Below are 23514 nucleotides of genomic sequence, written 5' to 3'. Positions count from 1 at the left end.
TGTAGCTGCTCCTTAGTAATCTAAACCTTGTGGAGATGAAGTGGGAAAATAACAAGCTCAGAGTACAAGTGACACAGCCTAACAAAATCCCAGAGGGAAGCTCAGGCCAAACTACAAATGAGTGCACAGGAGGATTCTGAAAACCCACTTTTTTACTTCTATATACTTACTGCTCGTTGATGGGGTTTAATATGCTGACTGCAGGACTGAAGCTCATAATATTTTATACTATCTTTAAATGACATTAGAAGTGGGGAATATGGACAAATTCAGCTGTCATGGTGCATGTAATCTTATACCACAATATCTACTGTACATGTAGTGTGATAATGTACATTTTTGGAGAATGGCTAAAACAACACGCTAATAATGACTCAATCTATTTCATCACAGTGATGCAAACATCATAAAAAAATGATATGTTGATATATGATATGTTCAGATCAGGGCATCCAAAGGATGGGGCCCCTGAATTGGGACACAGCTTAATACACCAGTATGTGTGATAATTTTGGAGGATGGAGTTACATTATACATACAAGTGTTTCTGTTATTTAGCCTATCCTGATTGATATAAATGAGGAGAGTGTATTTATATTGTCTTGAAGTACAGAATGACAATGATTGTTAGAGCCCTTAAAAATCATCAACCAATATCTGAACCACAGGCGACTAAAACCCTCCAACGAAACAACAAGTAAAATAAACACAACACTCCTGCAAACTACTGGGAGTGCAAAATGCTAAATCAAAATCAATGTGGATGACTAATGTCTAATTGCAGTATTGGCAGTGCTGTAATAACATGCTGCCCAACACCGAAGCAATAACAAGTGCCACTTTCCCCCTCTGCTCTGTCTGCGTCTCTGGGGCTGTAAACTAAACTTCACACCAGCAGCAGCAGCAGCAGCAGCAGGATGCCTGGGTCCACCTGGCAGTGCAGAATGCCAACTGCTGATTGGCTAGAAAAGCAGCATGAGCGAGAGAGAGCTGCAGAACAGTCTGTTCTGACCTGTCTCTGTGTTTGGCAGACCATCATAAACAATCTCTCTCTCTCTCATTCCCTCTCTCTCTCTCTCTCTCTCTCTCTCTCTGACTTTCCTCTTTTGCTACTGTTGAGTTTCTCCCATGTGAGAGGAAAGTGACATGTTTGTGTGAGTGAACACTGATACAGAGAGAGAGGCAGGTTTTTATTTCCTCTGACATAAAGCACAGAAGGAAGAAATCAGTCATCACATCTTGTTGACGTGACGTGGAGCCACAGCTCATCTCATACACACACACACACACACACACACACACACACACACACACACACACACACACTTACATGCAAACAAGTGAACAGTGAGATCCTCTTACTGAGAAGAATGGTTGTCTTTCTGAGAAATACAAATAAATATAGCCTATGATTCTATGAGCTCACACCTTGGTTGCATTTCATTGGAGCAAAGGCTGTGAGAGGACGCTCTTCACACACTGTCTTCACCCACCAGGGGTCTCATGCTAAAACCCAACATTGTTTAGATAACAGCTAGAGAGCATGTGGCCATAAAGCAGTGCACTGGCTTCTTATATAACAGCCCTGTTCATCTTCACACATCTCTAGTGGGAGGTTTTTCTCTGCCAGGAAAAAAAATGTACACTCAGTGTTAGAAATGTTGCTACAAGCTTAAGAGGCTTGTGTTTACGTTATACTGAAGCCTGGGCCTCTGGGTCTATATCGCCACACTGGATGATCACACCATAGGCCTCAATAAGTACACTGAAGACAACCAGGTACAGTGTCTTCACCTCAGAATTTCACACTGTAGAAATACCACACCTGATCCCATGAAAGATCTGCAGCCAAGTTTTTCCAACAGAGGTGAAAACCAACATGATAAGCTCAGCTTCTAAAATGAACCCTCACCAAACACCACAAGCTGATCATATTTATCTATGGCTGAAAAGTCAATAAGGATAACATCACATGTTGGAGAAGAATGGCTTAGTTATAATAATATATCACACATAGGTTAGACCACATAAGTAACTAACTTACTAATATGAATGCTTTACCTGACCCTAAAAACATCAAACAACACTGAAATCAATATATTTCAAAGAAAGACTTAATTATTTAGGCTACTAATGGTTTGCTTTGTCTGCCACTAGCAGGACAGACAAGTTGTTCTTCTGAATTAATGATTATTTTCATTACAGATCCATTTGTTGATAATTTTTTTAGATTAGAGAAAATATGAAAAAATAGATGAAAATTCTCATCAAGTCCCCAGAGTCCAAACAGACATCTCATATTTCATTACATAAACATGCCATGTTAGGTTTTAGCAACATTCTGTATTATTTTATTAAATTTACTATTATTATTATTATGATGATTATCAAGTTAACTGTAATCATGAAAATATATTATTTGAAGTGGCTTCACAATGCATAACAGCATAAAATAACTGACTGTACTGCAGTGACAACTTTGCTACCCCTGCCACATCATGATATATACTGAAGTTACAAGGTGTGACAATTTCCAAAATGTAATATCTTATCACAGGCATCATAACGTAATTATATTGCTGTATTTCGTGTTTCAGGTATGACTAAGTGCTGCTTAACAGCCGTTCAAAGTTTTACTTGTCACATGCAAAGGTACAGTAAGCAACTGTCTGACTTGGCAGCAGAAGAAAAAATAAAAATATATATTATGTATTATATCATGAAAAATATTGCATATGGCGAGAAATATGGTGATATTCAATATTATAGAATATCGGCCCAAGCCTATTATCAACGAATCAATCAATTTCAGAATGAATTTGAATACACAGAGCTATCATAGAGGATGACTTAGAAAGAAGCCAGTAGAAGGCAACCTTTGAGCTTACAGCTATCGGTGCTGGTGAGCTGAGCCTGGTTTTCTCACATAACACAAATTCACACAGACACACACAGACAGAAAGACAGAGCACGTTTCTTTGTCATGTATGTGGTCGGCTGTAGAGAGGGAGGAGAGTAAGACAAATAATGAGCAGGGGGGCGGACAAGGACAGGACAGGAGGAGCAGGTGGATGATGACAACAAAACAGAGCGCGTGCCAAGCTTCCAGGCCTGGCCGGCACTAAAGTGTATTCTAATGTGATTTCTCATTACATAACTGAATCTGGCACACAGCAGCTTGGGAACACATATATACAAAAGACAGATAAAAAATGACAGCAGCAAGGCGATAACAAAAGTCATTCCTCCTCTTCCTCTCATATCAGGACAAATATGCAGCTGACAAGTAGGCTTTTAAATCTCACTTTTACCCAACAAGACATGTAATTTTAACCTCCATATATCCATACAATGTATGACAGCTTTAAGGCAAAGAATACATATCAGAATTGAACTGTGAACATAGTCGATTATTGGTTTGCTGCAATGAGTCATTTACTAGATGTGGGCAAATCACTGCCGCACACTTCTGGTATCATTTATGTAGTGAATGTCACAGATCACAGAAATCGTTGTGTGGGAGGATTTACCAGCATAAGATGTTCAGTAAAATCTGCCACCCTTTACTTTTTGGCTACTAGTCCACCTGTTTTTTTTTTCAGCTGAGTTTTTATGTCCTGTGCTTATGTAAAATTTAAAGAGCCTTTTCCACCCTGACAACAACAGAGTGCAGGAGGAATCATTCTCAACCTTTAACCTCTGGAGACACTTGAACTTGAACACTGTAAAATGTAAAACTATTTAAATGAACAGAAAACTTAAACGGCAACTTTCAGTAAAAAGTATTACCATATTTAATTTGTCTAAAGGGCGAAATGGCTAACAGGCCGATGGTATCCTGTACATTATGTACTCAGATCTACATTCATGTGTATATGAGGCTATATACATATGGAGACAGCCAGAGGCGATATACATATCCTAGATAGTCCAGTGCATAAAGAAAGCCGTATCAGAATGGGATATTTCTTGACTTATTTCCATTATGGGCCCACTCTGGGATACATAAGAGCAGTGTAGTAAGAGCAGCTGTAAAGTATGTGGGGGATTAAACGGTGGTTATATAACCAGTGACCTGCCAGTGCAGGCCTACTGATCCTGGCACAGCAGAGTACAGCGGCTTAAGAGAGCGGCTTACTTCTGCAAATGACTCACTTCAACGTTCAACTGACATCATCTTTCACAAAATACATAACACGTTTATAAAGATAAACATCTGTGTCCTTTTTATACTGACAGAAAGCCTCATTTCTGCCCGCAAGGAGCCATAACTCGTTCTTTCAGTTCAGAGACATTCACCTGGTAACATTTCTAACAGTATAAAGTGATGACCTTTAAATAAATTCAATATAAAAAAGCAGTAAAGCAGCACATCCTCTATGTTTTCTCCTTGCTGTGCGCCCCCCCTGCGTGCTACGAGCCGCCGCGGAGTGTTTTGGTGAGATCAGATAATGGACACACACACGCACCAGTTTCTGTTACTGAGAAACTGCTGCTCGGTACATTTTACATCAGTACCTGCCATTCACAAAGCGTCGTACGAGTTTTACAGCTCTGACAATAAGAAAGTAATTATACAAAAATGAAGATCAAATTGCCTGATTTTTGAATGGACTTTGGTTTTACGTTCTCTTCGAGGAGGAGATGAAGGATTGTAGCGGGCACTCTCTCGTTCTTACCTTGGCTTGGTTTATCAGGAGCCCTACGAAAGTTGAAACCAGCACCGACCCAGACATGCTGCCTTTTCTCCGCATCTCCTGCTTCAGGAACGGGAACGCTGCGGCCGGCGGCTCCTCAGGTACGGTCACCGTGTAGGACTGTCGCATGCTCGGCATGCTGGCGGAGGACTGGAGCCGACTCCCGGGGCGGGTTATTCAGACGAGGGCGCAGGTTTTCTGAGCGCTCCGGCTCTTTGGCTGTTGAGCCGTGTTCTGTTGCAGGAATTAGACGTTTCACTCCGTGTCTGACAGGCTCCTCGCCTGTTGTCAGTCATTCATTCATATAACGGTACCAACCTCACAAATCACGCCGAACAGAAGACCTGTGGCTTTCCCTTTAAACGACTCTACTTACAGTTTAATAGCCCTAAGGAGAGCGACACACGCAGGTAAAACTGATAATAAACGACAAAAGAGCAGCAGACTCCTGAAACATCCCACCAGGTGTGGAACAACGCGCTCGTCCAGTCCATACAGTGGGTCTGTAAGTGGCAATAAATGTACACGGTGCTCCCAATCCGTTTTACAGGAGCGGAGCTCCGCCCCTTTTGGTTCGGGTAGAAGTCAGCCTCCAACCAACGTCAGCGGCCGCCTCCAGCCGCGCTGCCCACGTCAGAGCTCATCCTTCTCCACGCTGCTGTGACAATCTGAAGGACTAACGCTGTGGTGCAAGGAGACTGCTCATCTCCATAATAATAGTGACAGAAAACTAACCGATATTGTCCTGGCCTTGATTTATATACCACAACATTTTCTATTAGATGCAATGTAACAGCTTTAATGGCTGGATGAAGACTCACTGCAGAATAAATGTGACATGTGAGTGTGAGTTTACTACAATCTGTCACACAGGTTCTAAATTTAGGATCTGCAGCTCTAAAAGGAATCTTTAATGAGGTTCCGGTGATTCAACAGCAACACAAAGAGCTGGGGCTAGGTAGTAGTTTCACTCTGTCACAATAAAAGGATGGAAAAAAAAGTCAAACCCAGATTTCACCAACATTACCCACGTATAGTCTTTGTCAGCCCCCGTGTAGGCAGGTACGCTTGTCAGAAGTAAAATCAACAATACAGATCATCCATGTGGGGTTTATAGATTTAAAGCCAGTGTTGTTAAAATCTTTCACTTTCTTAAAAAAAGAATATGTTGTTACCTTGACAACAGAGACAAGAAAAGCCTGTACTAACTAACGCTAAGTAAACCGTCCATGTCAATTTCATACTGCGCAATAGGCTATGTAGAAATGTGTTTAAAACATCCAATTTAATATGACCAATTATGAAGATCTCCTTTTTTTATCATATCTTTTAGCTTTTTATTATTTTAAACTTGCATTAACTGTTTTCTTGGACACAGCCTGAACATAACATGAGAAACTTGTTAGCATGATTACATTACTTACAAATCCAACGAATGCAGAGCAACATTAGCATTCTTTAAGAGTCATGTTTCCGGCCATCATTCACTCTGCTTTTAGCTCAGCTTTGGTCTCCTCTAACTCCTGATAGATGCTCCACTATGTTCAGCAGCAGTGAGAGCTTTTCCCACTTGAAACAGATGAACTAAACTGCTCTGTAAGGCTAACATTTGTTTGTGGATTTGTAACAAGTGACACTTTGCAGACACACATAGTCATTTGATCTGTTGTTAACATGAAAATACTGAGCAGCTTGAAGGCTGAGTATCCATCTATTTTTAATGATTTACTCAGAAATGAGTAAAAAGGAATAATAAGGAATGGCTGAAGAAACTTAAATTAATGCTGACATTAATCAAAATAACAGACATTACAAAATAAAATAACAACAACAGTAGCAGCAACTAAACTGTCAGATTCATCATCAAGGGAGCCAGCAGTGTGTTGTTGACTGGGCTCACCTCTTAGAGTTTCTATAAATACAATCTGTTGATTGCAAGAGATGGAAGCATAATTTTGGTAAACATGCAGGTGTTGCATCAGTGTTTTTTTCAATTCAATGACCACAGTGTGGTGTTAGACAAAAGTGTGATTAACTCTGACTGACCCAGAGGGACCTGGCAATGTGCTGTTACGTCAGTTTTTAGTAAATGAGGGAGATATTTCGACAGCTTGGACAGCCCAGAATAGACCAGCTGTTTGTCGTGAGAAAGACTTGTTGAGGAAATATGAGGTGTAGGAGGCTGTAGTACTGCCGGTGGTTACACAAGGCTGTTGACTACAGGCACCTGATGGCTCTTTAAGGCCATGATGACAGGTGGTCTGAGGACAGACCCTTAGACACTTTTAAGAGAATATGCAGCTTTTTGTAAGCCATCAATGTACTGGAAGGCCAAAAACTATTACCACTCAATCAAAAGAGGAAAAATATAAAAATGTGCCAGCTCTGCTATCTATCAGTACAGCTCTTTATTTCCTTCTCAGCTACTGACCATGTCAATGCAACATGTATTTCCTAACTTGCCTTTAGAGAGAGAATTATAATTCACATTGTCCTGATTTTGGCTGAACTGACGTCTGCAGTGACAGACGTGCAACATGTCCCCAGCAATAATCTCATGACCCATGCTCAAGCGTGTGTACACAACAAATAGCCAAGAAGCACATTCCATCACCAGGCTCAGCATGTGTGTATATCTGAATGTCTAAATCCTCGCAGTGGAAAACTACAATGTGAGAAGGGGCAGAGAGTCAATGTTTGTGTTCTGATATCTGATGCAAAGAGCTGAGCAGTCTTGTATAAAAATGGGACAAAACCAGTCTCTGAGCAATGTTATCTAGGAGAAGTCAGAGTACAATTACCAAGGGATAGCTGTTCTATTCCCTAAGCTAAATTAGGCACATTAGGCAGACAAGCTCTTCATTCAAGTGTTTAAATTTAACCTCGGTACAACATATTGCTTCGGAGGGTGATGAAAACAATTCACTGTCGCTGATGGGAAACTTAAGCCCTTTATTATAAATTTCTACAAGGTACATAGCATTCTTTAACTTGCTAACACTAATGCTATTGCTGAAATCACCTCATCCGGAGTATGCGGGAGAGTGCAGGAGAGTATGTGGGAGAGCTCCAGAACAGGATGAGGTGTTCTGTGTCACTGTTCCAGAACAGGATGAAGTCTTCTGTACAGTCTCTGGTGAACTGTGTGTCAATCAGTCTCAAGTTGGCTACAAAATCAGTAAGCTAGCAAAAAGATCAAGCTGTTAGCATGTCTAACTGACTGTTTAGCCAATTAAATTAGATGCTGATCTGCTGATTATTAGGAAGTCTGGGTCTGTGGCATGATTTAGACAACTGTGGTCCTCCAAACACCCCACTGAGTGCAATATTAAATTGTTCATTTTTTTCTACAGTATATGTTTACAAATTTCCAACACAGCGTAAACATCTGTATATGAAACCCTATAGAAAAGAGTCAGTGTTCCAGGAATATAAGAACTATTGGCTGTTCTACAAATGCAGGTGTGTGTGCACGTCCCTGCAGATGGACGTTGTGTCAATATCAGTGAAGCGTTTCTGAGATGCAGAGAACTTGCTGTACTTCTTCTGGGCAGGTAACAGGCTGCTAACTTCATTGGAGGGCGGCTGTATGTTCAAGTTCTGGTGTTTTTTTCTCCCTACCCCAACTTTAATGGAATTTTTTAACTGCTTCAATTATTCTTTGTCCTCCTCGATTTAGGGGATAATCATGCTCTAAATTTTGGATCTACAGATACCATAATGTGAGGAATGCAAATAGGAAGTATAATGTTATGTAACCAAATACAATTAATTTGGTAGATATTTAGATACAATTTCAGTTGAAATGATCATTTTTGCATTTAATTTTTACTGAAAAAAAAAATGATGATGTGATTTTTTTGGGTCTTGTACCAAACAAGCATGTTCCCTTACATCTGGAGAATTACTGCAGCACCACAATGCATATGGTGATAACAATGTGCAACAATGTAGTGACACATTTTACCTTTAGTTGGATATTGTACTTGGCCACATGTTGTGATTTCTGTTATATTTCAATTAACTGTGCAGCCCTAGTCTATATTTGTTTACATTTTGGCAAACTGGCACCATTAAAAATACGCTGATTTAGCTATTAATGAACATTTGTAATGTACCTCTGGATATACAGCCACCACTCGATTACTTTGCTACTGAAGAAAACTTAAAAGTATGATGAACGTCTTTTTTCCCTTTGATATCAAAGAAAATGTACTTACACCTATTTGTGATTGACATCAGAGATACATGTAAGAAGCGTAAGTCACACTGAATTTAAAAATATGTATAATATCACGTCTGTGTGTTCAGACTGAGCTGTGACTCAGAGAAGAAGATTTCTGGAGTAAATTGCGTCAGTCGGGCCTCACTGCTGCTGCTCCAGCTGCTGACTGTATTGATAAGTAGGCCAAATCAGTGAGCCAAATTATAATAATAACTCATTTTCCATTGTTTTTAGAACAGCAGCACTCACCTTTCCCTTTATCCTCACACAGTATCTTTGCCTCACACACACTGACAAAATAGTTGTAACTCAAGGTGCACTTACCAGCTTATTTTCAACAATGTACAATGTATACTGTATAATAGGTGTAGCATAGGTAATGAATACTGATCTCCAGGACAACTGAGCAAATTCCCATTGATGATGAAGGTGCTTCAGCTAAGATTATTATCTTATTAAACTACTATTTCTAAGGTCAAGAATAGACTTAAACACTCCATATTTCCTGTGTGGCTGGGACTAAAGAAAACAAAATCTAGTTGTGATTGGGTTTCATCTGCAGTAATGCAATCATTGTACCAGAGTGTGGGAATGAAGAGTAAACTGACCCAGAAAGCAAAGCTCTTGATTTATTCATTTATAGTTTTCATCAATCCTCAGCTATAATAATGAGATTTTTGGTCTTTGGGTGACCAAAAGTGGCCAAGAATCCCAAGCTGTTGGCTAGACTCCCTGTGCATAAGTGTTTAAAGCGTTTTATGCAATACGAGAGAAACCCAGTGCACTGATGCACCAGTGCAGATTTTTCTCAGGTGGTTTGGGTGCCTGATAATAAGGTCTACCAAGCACAAATGAACAGATAGTACATTATGATCCTAGCTGGTGTTTAGGGACTTTCAAAAGAGTGAGAGAAATTCAGTATGAACATCTGGGCTGCTGCACACCCTGCTGCCACCCTGACCCTGACCTAGATACACAGCCAGAAAATAGTTGAGCACATGGATAGACACTGTAAAACTGACATTAAAGCAGTTATATTGCTCTATATGTAAACATTTTAATTTGCAAGTATAAACAATAATAAGGATTTGACAGCAAGATCCCAGTATTGATACTAGTGTCTCCATAGAGTGGTACAACACTGTACCATTGGACACCAGCTTTAGTGTAATGTTAAAATAGCTGTCCTGATAGACATACACATGGCCACACACTGACCCTAAAACCCTCTCAGCCAACAAGACCCATAATAACAGCTTACAGCTACTAAAGTACTGGCCCTTATTTGCCAAATAACAAAGTAAAGCTCCAACTCGTACAGACTGTATTTTTTTTTTCATCAAACCATAAGCTGTCTGACCAAGGTGGCAAATTGAGAGCCAGACAGTCTAAAAATTATGTTGACTCAACAGAAAGTCTGGACACAAAGCCTGAGCAGAGTAGGTTCTGGCACAATCAAGACAGTTTCATTCAGGCATGCCAACCTTCACTTGATGTTTGTTTGCAGGAGCCACAGAGTGTGAGTGAAAGGTTGTCATTGTCTTAAAATTTGAGATGAGGTAACACTGGACCTTGTTTGGACAGGAATAAACAGGGCTGGAATGAGTCTGAGGCCAATACTGAATTTGTAGCAGTCAGATATTCACACGGACTGTAAACAAGCCAGCAGATTTACCCGAAAATGAGAGAACATGTAATGTTGCTAATAATATCTCAATGCACAAAAACAGTCTGAGTGCACACAACTACGGCATGTATGCTAGAATAAAGTTTGGGTAATAATTGCGCAGTTATCTTCCAAATATTATTGACTAACCTGATTTCTCTTTTAACACATCTATTATCATCTTACTGCTTGTGTTTCTTGCACTGTTGGACCTATTTTTAGCAATTGTGAAATCTCAGCAATTATTCTATTGAGTACAGTGTTATCACAACTGACAGGAACTCAGGCCAGAGCTAAAAGAAAAATGTTGTAATAAACGATAGTTTTCTTTTAAGCTGGGTTGGTAAAGCATGTGTTTACACTGTAAGTGACCCAGTTTATGACAACATTAATAACTGTTTGCTATCAAGTTCACAAGCTAGTTCAACAGTTATGTGAAAGACCTGTACATTGACATTGTGTCTGATCAATCTATTGGCAGTGAGCCACTCAAGTCAAAATGCAAGACACCAGCCACCAACAGTCAGTGAACAAGCTGCACCTAATTATTTTATTGTATAAAATGAGGCTTTCCTTTTTTGATTTTGATTGAAAGCAGGTCTAAGTTCTATATTAATACTGTGAAAGTATCAAAGCCTCAGTCCACAGAGAAATGCACACAGCCTGTATTCAGAAACTGAGCCTTAAAACCAGCCATCAGGATGTCTGTAACTTTGTGATGTCACAACAAAACAGTCACAGCCCTCAGTCATGCACCCAGCATGGCCCACAGTCATTGCATTGCTGAGATGGCAACATACAAGACAGAAAAATGTTGAGGAAATGCTGCACAATCATTGGATGTCAACAAGCCAATACATCATTGCACAGCCTTCCCAAGGATAGTAATATTAGACACCAATTGCTAAAGTTAGTTTTTTCTGAAATATTCAGACAATTCAGACCAAATCTGACCTTCTGCTCATCTTATTTCAGCTCTGACTGACCATCACCATTTGCATTTACAGGGGAGTTTTTACCAGCTACAGCTGTGGTTGGCCTGGCCATAAGTCACTCAGAAAACAGTTAGCCAATCAGAAGAAACGCTCTGAGAGCAACACAAAATACCCCGTTCTTGCTAAAACTCCAGAAACAAGGAGATGTAAAACTACACTGAGATGGTTTTTGGAATTTAAAACCACAGATATATTTCTTATGGATACCAACAATTCACACACACAAGAAAAATTTAAAATATGGGACGTTTGAAATTTGATAAGGAATCCAAAGAAACACATAAGCTGCTTGATATGGTGTGAGAGTAACGGTAACAATGAGACAGTATAGAGGAAGACAGACACTGTCAATCTAATGCTTAGTTAAGTCATGAAAATTCTTACATCATATGTTTTTTACCTATTCTGGTATGATTTGAATGTTATGCATGAGAAGCAGGAAAAACAAGGGTGATGATAGTCATGTTAACCAGCTTGCCTTACTCATAAACATGGCACAAGATGAACTGGACCATGAGGCACCAGCAGCTGCTATTTTTGTGTTGTAAGCTTCTGAGAAACTATCAGGATTGGGTTTACCTTACTTTGCCAATGCTATTTCAAGATACATTTCAACACTGGCATAACTGAGTTTAAACATTCATATAACAAGAGGAGAGTAAGCATTGATTTTTCTGGTAATTCTGTTGGACTGATATCGCCACATTCGCTGGATACTGGGAGATTGGAAAAACGAGAACACCAACAAACAAACCCACACATTACATTTTAGATATTGAGACTGGATAAAGTACGAAGAAGGTGTGGGAGAATACTGGTACATAGCTGAAGCTGTAAACCTGCTGTATATCTGCTGCAGTGTGTTCAATAAAACTTTGGAAGGAGAATAAAGAGGTGGTTATCTTCACAGGAAAACAGGGAGCAACTGGGATGAAAGAGGCGATCAATCTGGGGTAGAGGGATATGTAGTTGTTTATACACCAAACATGACCAGTGACCAGACAGCTGGAGTTTGGGTTGAGCAATATAACTGTCTCTAAAAAGGCATTACTTATGAAATGTCAGTGTGTTCCTGATTTGTCCAAGCTGCTCCTACCATTGTATCAGGAAGTGATACAGTACAGCTTAAAATACACAATATAATTAAAGTTAAGTTAATGAACTGGGCACTGCTGTTGATCATTTTGTAGTTAAATTCAAAGTGAGGTAACACTGGTAAAAATGTCATAAATCAATTTTGTGAACAAACACTAATAAACAGAGCTGAATTAGATCTGATTAGAATGGCAGAAAATAAGAGGCCATTACTTCGACAATCAATTAATTGCAAAAAAGCATTTTTAAAAGCAACAGGATAAAATTCTGTTGTTCCATCTTCACTTGTGAAGGATTATTCATCTTGTAAGTTATTAAAGTAAATATCTTTGGGTTTTGGACTGTAAGTCACACAAAACAGGAGACTTTAAAATGTCAACATGGGCCCCAGAAACATGTGATGGGCTTTTCATTGCTATTTCCTAGGCATGTATAGACCAAATGATTAATCATTTAATCGAGAAAGCAATCTGTAGATTAATCAATAATGAAAATGATTGATACTGGCAGCTCTAATAATAAACATCATGCTGAAATTTCTTGACATTTACTGCTGGGTGAAGGTGGATTCCTATGATGAATAGAAAGATTCCTTCCTCTGTTACTTTCATCAGCTTCAGTGTCAAGAAAACAAAGCACCACTCCATGGTGTTGCTGAGCTAACGTGACATGAGCAGAGTTCACGAAGTGGTCACAGACACTGTCACTGTGTGACGCTCATCACATGAGATCATTCCCAATGTTTCCCCCAAAAAATGTGTCAGACATCAGGCACACCCACAGCACACACCCACTCCATATCATTGTCACACTGTGAGGATTTCTGGTGACACATGTTATATGCACATATGCAGGCCAGCACATACGCACAACTTTGACTTAGCTTTACAAACACACCATCACACAGTATAACCATACAATCATATGGAGCTAATGGTTGTTTTCTTATTTTTACTGACTAAAAGTTCAACAGAGTCAGATGAGAAGAGTGATAGTTCCCTCATGTCTGAATGTTAAATGTGTAGCTGGAGCCAGTTTAGCATAAAGACTGGAAACAGCTCGTCTCCACTGTCTGCCTGGCAACTGCTCTCTGTCTAGAAATAGTCTGTCTGCCATATAACCCACCCTAAAATGGTGATGATGGCTCGATTAGCAAAATGACAAGATATTTTATATCAATCAACTAATCCATTAAAGTGAGACATTGGAATTTTTAAAGAAAATGTAACATATACCTCCCCTGACAAAATAGAAGGTGAGTTCATAGCAGTAAAATTCACTTTCTCAGTTCAACACACTGACAGGTGTTGCTGTTACAAGCCTGATATGATCTGTTATGAGCTGTAGCTTATGGTGGCTAATGCTTACAAATGTCAGCAAACTTTTGAAAGATGTGTGTGGACACAACATCACTGAGTTATTTGACCGATGTGACTATCTCTTATTCTCCTCTCCTCTATTCTCTGCTACAGTACGCTAAATTTATATTGTCCCATAACTGACACTTGTAATTGCTGTTTAGTAAAAAGTTGCACAGTCTTTTGTCAGTTCTCCACATTAATACTATGTAAACATAACACAATATCAAACTCAGGACCCTCAGTGTGGCTGCTTTCAGCCTGGGCACAGGCTTTATCAGTGCAGACGCCCAGCTCTGGGGGGAGCGGGTGATTAAATGTGCCTGGACTAACAGAGGCCTGAGGTTAATTAACAGGACAAACAGACCAGCTGGTGACATCCAGCCATGAACTTCTCTGCCTGTGTGTGATGGGTAAGTGTTGATTACTTGACAGGTTGAAACTTGCCTGTTCCACTGCAGGAAACGGTCAGATGTACTTCACTGTCTCTAAATTCCCCAAAATAAACAATGATTTTTTATTAGTGACCAAGATGTTTTGACATGAGGTCGTATGAATTATGAATGAATGAATTTGGTCGTATGCATGGTCATGGCTCATGGTCCATGAGTATGTGGAATATAAACAGCCTCCTTGTGTTTTACATATATATATATATATATATATATATATATATATATATATATATGTGTGTGTGTACATGTTCAAATTAACGTTTCTAGCCAACAACAAGGAATTCTTTTCATCCAGTATTTAATTTTTAGTTTTAGTACAACACCCCTTTGTTATTCAATCGATCATTCAGTAGTCTTGTGGTGATGATGTGATCTTCATCTTTGTCTCAGGAGAGCCAAGGATTTTGTAATGTGTAGCTCGTGTTAGGTCACATTTATCTGTTTCTGAAGGGCAGCTTGTACGAGCTAAACAGGAGCACCTGACTGATTAGAAAATGTACAGTTGACTTTCATTTTTTTCAGGCATACGTATGATGACAGCAGCCCCACCACAAGACCAGTCAGCCAATACTGTTAAACCTCCCGTACTCTAGATGCCGGAGTCATTCAAGTGCACAGAGCAAGTACATGTCATAAGAGTAACAACACACTGCGCAAATCGTCATCTAACATAAATACTTTTTTCTGTGCTAACCTGGGTCACAGCACACTGTCGAGTACTAAATCCTGGCTAAACGATATGCAAAAACATCATATTGCAATTATTTCGGCAATTATTGCAATATGAGTTACAATTTCACAATGCTATTACATGATACAATGCTTATTTTTGCATTTTCACTGAAAAAAATATGAAAATGTGATTTTTGTTGGGGCTTGTACCAAGCATGCATGTTTCTTTACGTATGGAGAATGTGATTTGTAGCCCGGGTCGTCTTTGTAGCAACACAGTGCTTCATTTATGGTCTGTTGTGACACATTTATCAAAACAATTGCTGCTCCTGTGATTTGGATATTGCAGTTGGTCATATTGCAATTTTGAGAATTTTTCAAAGAATGGCAAAATTTAAACAAATTGTTCAATGTGATTTTTCTCAGGTGGTTGCTGGTTTTAAAGACCCTGCACAACTATGGTGAACTCACACAACTGATTTTCATTAATCTGGCTGATTAGACCTCGTCTTTGGACTGTGTGTGTGTGTGTGTGTGTGTGTGTGTGTGTGATGACCTCACATAACTCTCAGTATAGCGCCTGGTGCTGTTGTTTTGGGTAGAAATTAACAATTATTTTTTATAATCAATGAATTATTTCTTATTTCTATTATCATGTTCTTGATTACCTAGTTAGTTGTGTTGTCTGTAAAAAAAATCAAAAATAAAAGGCTACCATTACACCTCTCCAGAGCCCATGGTGATGTTTCTTGTTTGTCTGACCAACAGACTAAAAACCAAAAGTATTCAACTACCCAAACATGAACTTCATTATAACAATTTTCTCAGTCCACTAACTGTTTAATTTCTATTTTTGGATTTATATTATCAAGTAATGCTATTATACATTATTACACGTGCACAATCTTTAGCTATATTGCTGTTACATCACAAGTCCACCTATAAAAACATGTCCATAACAACTATGATAACTTTGACACACATGTTCTTTTTTAAGGGAATGGCTTCCTTTTAAAGTAGTGACCAATCAGGAAAATTAATAAATACAGTTGTTCATATTAACATGCTCAACTACATTCTTTACTTGAGGTGAAGTCATAAAGCACTGTGATTCATAAAAACTCATCTGAGAGTGCATGGTAATGTCTTTGTTAATAAACCAGTGGTAGTCACAACAATAAGAGTGTAATATAATGAACAAGATGTGCAACAGAATTCATGCTGAATGTCCCATTCAGTGTAATATTATAATGAATGTATGTTTGAGCCTAAGATTATATGTTAAGAATGAACAGGTTCACAACTACCTGAAATGTGCAGAAAAGCACTTTCAAGCAAAGAGTTACCAAATTTCTCCCTAACTCTCTCCTCCACCCTCCTCCACTCGTGGGAACAGGTTATGAGGACTAATCCTGAGGGGAAGTGGGTCAGTTCTGTTTTCTGACCTGCATAGATGGAGCTCAGTTCATTAATACTGACCTGAGAGATGAGGCCAGTGGCCTGCAGACCCAGCTCATCATAGCCCTGTGGCTCATTCAGAGAGGTGTAAGCTGACTAATTACTGGGTAGGAACAGGTCAGGTATCCACGCTCAGAGCTCATTTGCCACATAAGCATAGAACTACTTACATACACAGAAATAATGACCTCCAGTTTGTTTTTGATAGTTTCTTACTATGTTAGGAGAAAATAAGAAATACTGTAACTGTCAGTTTTACTGCAGAGCACAGGTTACTTAAGAACCTGTTAATGCATGTGAAAGAGTGTGACACACCTGGTGTATTAGTGTACAGCAGGACTTCATGTGCACAGAAATTAATTTGAGCAATAGTGCCCCCACTTGGTAGAAAACAGTACTCTGAGAAGCCACAGAGAATTGTGAGGCTTTTTGATGTGAGAAACTCGAGGAATGAGACTAGTGTGACTCTGCAGTGACGAATGCAGCTTTGATGCCACTCAGCCTCACTCAGCCCCAGGACACTGATCCCCTCTGGAGCAGTACATTCCCAACAAAAGCAGCAAGCTTCAAGTCAGCATGTGTAAGAACAGAGGACATTCTCTTACCATGGAGTCCCTGGTAGGGGAATTGGACAGCCTGCTACTGCTCGGCTCCCACGTTGAAGAGCTGTATGCTCTGCTGCTGCTGCTGCTGCTGCTGAAGGCCTCCTGGGTGGAGCTCCGCGAGAGGGCCTCCTGAGTAGAACTCCGCGACAGGCCGGAGTAGCCTGTGCGTGAGCTCGTGCCATAAGAGTCGGACACATCGCTGGTTCGACTACGGTAGCTCCGCAGGGCACTGGTGGAAGAGGACGGGATGGAGGAAGAGGAGGTGTCGTTGAAGCCCAGAGAGGCCAGATCCCTGCTCAAGTCACTCTGAGATACAGATTTTCGTCGGTTGAGTGAGATGCTGGAGGCCACCGGTGAAGAGGAGAGGTAGCTGGACTTAGCCGAAGACGAAGAGTAGGAACTGTACCCTGTGTAGGCCGACCCCCCACTCAGCCCTGACCCTCCATAGCTCTTGACAGGGGTTCTGCTGAGGCTCTCACTCCGACGGCTGCTGCTGCTGCTTCCGAGGATGTCGCTGCGCGGGATGGTTCGACCCCGGTCACGGTCGGGGTCTGAGGAGGTGCTGTAGTTGCGGCTGCGGGCGGTAGAGCTGCTCAGATAGCTGGAGGAGGAGTAACCTGAGGAAGAGGAGGTGGGGGACTTGTAGGAGGACAGCCTGTCCCGCTCGCTGTATGAGCTAAGGCCCGGTGTCAGGGAGGAGCCGTAGGAGCTGTAGTGGCTGGTGTATGAGGGGCCAGCGTAGCGCTTGGCGGTGGAGGAGACGCGGGACATGCTGCTGCTGCTGCTGGTTTCTCAGCCACAGGGAGGCGGAGCCTCTGGAAGACTGCATCGACTACGGCAAAGAGACATAAGTATTAGTTCATTAGCAACAATCAAATCTGTAATTACATTACAGCAACAATGTGGGCAGGAGTTAGGGCATCATTTATCTTGCTTCACTGAGAATCTGGTTCTTAAGACACAAAATTATCCAAGACTTTGCATCACTGACTGTGAAACTTCCACCTTTATGGAATAATACCATGAAAATACCACACACTGTCTTACACTGATGTCCACTGTCAGTGTCAGCAGTCTTTCGCGTTTTAACCCAATCATTACAAATCACATTTCCTTCACATCACTGTGATGCTTTCTGCTATAATGTTACAGGCTTCAGCGTATTTGTCTCCAGACTTGACAGAACATTATGTCTCGTTTAACAAACTTTACAGATCAGATGTCATTTCTTTGTTGTATGTACTGTAATACAAATTCCATGGCTGCAGTTTTTAATGTGGTTAAACTGCCAGAAACCTAAAACAACATCGAGTGGAGTCAAGCACAACTTTGTCAAAGGAAACGTCTTTGGACCTTGGACACTGATGGACTTAATGAAGAGTTTGATATGAACATTTTCTTATAATCTTTGCTTGTACTGTGCTGCTCTGTTTTGATGATAATGGATGATCAGTTATTTATGATGATTTGACAAATTTATGATGTTTTTTTTCAGTTCATTCTGCTTTGACTTGTTATTTAACAGACGTTTTACTTTTTTACACTTCTGTTACACCTCTGACTGGAATGTTGTGTTATGGTCTGAGCATGTTTTCAGATAATGCTCTATGTGTGTGTGTATTTGTGTGTCTTGCATTCAATTCTGGCTTCATGGAGGTTTTAGTTTTCAGTTTGTGTTTAAGCTGTTTTATTGAGGTGTTGATTCAAGTGTGTAATCATTATGGAAAATGTAGTTTGCAGCCTACCCTCACTGATACAAATGGGTTGGACAAAATAACAGAAATACTATGTATAACAGAAAATGGAGTGTATACTCTGCATGTATTTGGCATGTCTCTAACAAGTGTTTGTGACAGAACCTTTATATAACAAATTGGGTGCAGTGGAGACAAATGTGCATATGTTATTTTTTTGTTGTTTTTAAAAAAAAATCTTTTTATTGCTGTTATTGTGGTGGGTTTGAAAAGTTTTGGTAAAAAAGCCTTTTAAATAAACTTAAAATTGGTGGAATGGCCCTTTAAAGAATAAAATCTATCTAGAGCCCAGTGACATAAAAGCTAATACATTATAGTCTGTACTATCTATCTATTGGCTTTTATGGTGCACAGTTGGTTACCCCAGCCTGAGGTTCAACAAGTGTAGCAGATAGATGGCTATAAGAGGAATATTATACCATGAACCCACATCACATAACTCTGAGGAGCATGATACACTTTGCTGGGGAGACAGATCTGTAGTGACACAATTAGCAGTAGCTGGTATGTTTGCTGATGCACTATTTAGGTGTGATGTGCTGAAGGAAGGCACAGCATCTTCTGTTGTTATGTTATTTTGTCATCTCAAATTGCAAATCCCCTCTCTTGCAGGGAAACCAGCACCACACTTCCTCTGTTTCTCGGAATAGTGTGCATCTCCCACAGCTATAAAGGGAGAGTCCAGCTGGGTGTTTGAGGTAAAGTAAGGCAGGCAGCACAGTGTGTTCCTGTGGCAGAGAGAGGCTCTTGTTCACATACACAGCACCGTTTGAATAAATAAAAGTATCTGGTGTTGCTGATCCGTGTTGAGTTTAGTCCGGGAGGCTCCTATTTCTTTAATCTGTCTATCTCCCCTCTTTTCTCTCTCTCTTCCTGCTCCCTATACTCCCTTGCTCTCTCTCTCTTCCTCCTCAGCACTCTGCCTTCTCTCCAAGTGTACCTACTTCTCCTCCTTCTGGGTCTCTATCGCTTTCTCCCTCTGCCTCTTTCTCTCTCTGTGACCACAGGTTTATCAATAATTCAGCATATGGATCTGGAGTAGGCAGACAGGCAGCATGCTGAAGACAGGCAAATACACACTGCTGGCCAAAATACACAGAGGCAGGCCTGGCAGCTGTGGCAATTCAGTTGAGTACTGCTAAGCCAGCCAAGCTAATAGCACCAATAGCCTGGCCTTGCTCTAAGTCAGCCAGCTAAAGCCAGGCTCGGTGCATGTACGAGGTTTGTTTCTATCATTTGGCAGCAGTGGTGTTTGGAGGGTTATTTTGGTTTTGGCGCTGTAGCGCACATGGCAACAGTAAAACATAGAAGATGTATCTCTCATGTCACCAATAGTTTTCTAATGGGATGAAGCCTGGGACTGGATTGCAAGACAGTTAACCCCCAAACATCCTCGTCTTCAAGACTAGAGATGATCAGTACATGAAGCCTGAATCAGTGGCTTCCTTCACTGCTGGATGAAATACAGACAATCAACTGTGAGCTCAGCTTTGATGTACATCATTCCACTTACAGCTACAAACATGAGAACCTGATGTAATAACGCTGATTACTGATATGGGTTGCTAAGCTACTACCTTTATTCTCAGTGCTCATATAGGCCCAGCTCTGTGCTGAGAAGAACCAGCTTGATCCAGCATCGGACTCACTCACTTAAAAATGCAAGACTGAACCGAAGAAAGTCAGAGGCAGCACAGTGATGTCACAATGTCCAGTTAGATTAAAAAACCCTGAAAACCTATTTTCTCAACAGACTGATGTGGTACTTACACAGCCACGTACGTTTCTCCCAACGTTATCACAGTTTTTTGTTTTTTTTTTGTCAGTGCAGTGTTTTGTCAGTTTTTTCATTTGTTTGAATAATCATTTCAAAATATTCAAACTTCAAAGTATTTACTTTTTTGTTCTTTTCTGAAGATCTTTGACATTTGAAGATATCTCCTTCGAGTCTGGGAAACTGAGATGGACATTTTTCACTGTTTTCTGACATTTTGTAAATAAAATCAATAAATAACATAATCACTGAATCTAGAAAATTATAGAGAGAATAATCTGTGATTAAAATAAATAAGCAAAATAATTGCTAGTTGCAGCCTTAGATGAATCAACAGTACGTATGTTGGTTAAAAAGCTTGAAAAACAAATTAAGGTACATTATTCTTATGAAAAATGTTTATGTTATGTATTTGCTGATCATCATCAATTTTTTGAAATATCAACATTAGCAGTGGCCACAAAAGTCAGTCAGTCTAATGTTTTCTTAAATGCTTTCACATTGCCTTCAACATTCAGATTTCCTTGATCCATAACATTTGTATTAAAAATAATTAAGTTATGTTTTGTATATTAGTAAAAGGTGTATCTATGCTTACAAAGGGCTCATTATCTGCGTGAAATAGATAATTATAAACTCCAGTAAAATACTGAGCTACCTCAACCCTAACTTTCTATCCAGATATTCAGATTAAAATCACATTTCCTATGAATTTCAGCTGGTCATTTGCTGCCTGAATGCTGGGGGAACACAACAAACACTATCTTCAAAGCTTGTATCTCTGACTTTGATTAAGGCAAAACTTCATCGCTGCAAATTTCACAAACTTACAAGGCTGCAGCTCACACACACTAGCTCAAACTTACACTGTGTGACTCCACACACTGTATAAACACAAAGATGATATCCTGGACGATCTGTGGTACAATGAGTGTGTTTTCTCAAAAAAAGTTGAGTAAGATCCAATATAAACCCGGTATAAACATGGCTGTTCACTAAATCAATCGCTCTCAAATGAAAGGTCAGTAATACCCAGACAAAGACAAATTCTTATCAAATTAGGTCTCTGGTTTTCTTCATTTATTTTTTATCATTTGTTTATTTTGGGTTCAGTAACCTCATAGAATGTTACATCTCTCAAATAAAGTCTATGTGTCTTTTAAACCCTTGCCTGCACCACCTCGGCCATGGTTGAACCAAACCCTGCCTCATGTATGCATCTCTCTGTACCCTCACAGCTGTATCACAGCCAAAGAGCCAGGGCAGCTGAGAGAAACAAGCTCGGGCTGGCCGGGTGGGCGAGCTGCTGAGAGTGAAGTGCAAACAACGAGTCACACCAGTGGGAGTAACACCACACAACACAGACACACAGGATTGATAAGGTGATAGCAACTATGGATTTCACTTCTGAGAAGCGATGTCTCCACGGAAACAACAAATGCACAAGCACAAGAATGTGCCACTCTCACAAACACACACACAAATGCACTCTGGCTACTCTGCATTTTCAGCCTCCCCTGAGGTTGTGTTAACCAGTAGTTACCATAGCTACCGTGGCAACAAGCTGCATTTGTTTGCTTCCTACCGACGCATAAAGAGCTTAAAAGTAGCACCCGGACATATTCCACAGCCAATTTACACTCAGTATCAGAGCTGCAGCCTGGTGGCTGTGTAATGCTCTGTATTCCCTTCCCTCCTTCAGAGAACCACAGAGGAAATGAAAACTGCCTAACAATCCTCTGCGCTGTGGAAAATTGATACAACAGGATTAGATAAAATCAAATATGAAAAGTTAGAGGAAAACAGGAATAAAAATATGTCAGTGTGAAAATACAAAATTCCACTGTTATGAATGAGCTGGTTTGTTCACCCAACGTCTACTAAATCTGTAAGAAGAAAGCTGTCAACACAGTGGCAGAAGTGATGTGAGTGTGCATGAGCGCAGTGGAAGAAAAGATTTTAGCAGCTGACTGTTGGCAATTCTTGGCAAAGAGCTGGAGAGATGAGGTTTCACTTAATGGGCAGGTTTCAGAAAACCAAGCTAAAAACCTTTAAGGAGCTTCACTTTCACTACTTGGAAGAGGATTCAAGAACAACTTATAGACAAAAAGCGAAAAAAACAAGAAATAAAAACAAGAATACTGAGAAAACACCCGTGACTAGTGGTTAAAGTAACAAGTCACACTGGCAGAACTTTACAATACACATCTTCTCTGTCCATTCACAAGTGTCAAACCAGCAGAACCAAAGCTCACCTGAATGTTAATTACTTTTGACTTTAAAGCTGCAGCGTTCATTTTTTTTATTTCAAGGATGGAATAAATAACTGTGTAATGTGAAATGGTTTGCTTGTGGTAATAAATCCAGGGTCTTAGCAAGTGTCTTTCAAGCCCAGAGGCCTGCTGGGCCTAAACTGAACCCCAGCCAGCTGTAAGAGTCAGGGAATTTGGGGCAGCTTGGTTGGAAACAGAGATAAAATGGTTCGAAAGATCACCGACATGTGTTGGTTAAGGTTAAAATGTGAGCACAATATAGGAAAACAGCAGGTTGAGGTTAGCACCTGTCAGGTTAATGCTGTTAGAATAAGAAATCTCACTGCATCGAATTCCATAGTTTTCACTCAGCAGCCCTCTCTGTGTGCCTGTCATTCAGGGTGCACTTCAGAACACATGAGAGCGTGCTGCATATGTGTGTTCAGGCTCACTTCACCAACCCTTCCCCAACCAACTTTACAACTTTTCTGGCTGAAATCCTGAAACC

General features: G+C 40.2%; 1 protein-coding gene across 7 annotated transcripts in view; it reads right to left on the bottom strand.

Annotated features, from left to right (window-relative positions):
- Positions 1-23514, bottom strand: part of usp2a (ubiquitin specific peptidase 2a) — a 43193-nt gene that overhangs the window by 12557 nt on the left and 7122 nt on the right. For 5 of the 7 annotated variants that reach the window (XM_071471714.1, XM_071471713.1, XM_071471717.1 and 2 more), the window contains one exon: positions 17227-18058. In XM_071471714.1, coding sequence (XP_071327815.1) covers positions 17227-17997 — 771 coding nt within the window. In that variant the 5' untranslated portion in view covers positions 17998-18058. Of the gene's footprint in view, positions 1-4679; positions 5330-17226; positions 18059-23514 lie in introns of those variants that run through there. The other 2 variants (XM_071471718.1, XM_071471720.1) reach the window with 2 other exon arrangements.

Source organism: Trachinotus anak, unplaced genomic scaffold (genome assembly GCF_046630095.1).
Source record: "Trachinotus anak isolate AG129_WGS33_773 ecotype Australia unplaced genomic scaffold, CSIRO_AGI_Tana_v1 ptg000034l, whole genome shotgun sequence".
Classification (NCBI taxonomy): domain Eukaryota; kingdom Metazoa; phylum Chordata; class Actinopteri; order Carangiformes; family Carangidae; genus Trachinotus; species Trachinotus anak.
The sequence above is the reverse complement of the archived record's forward strand: the minus strand, read 5'-3'. Positions and strand labels throughout refer to the sequence as shown.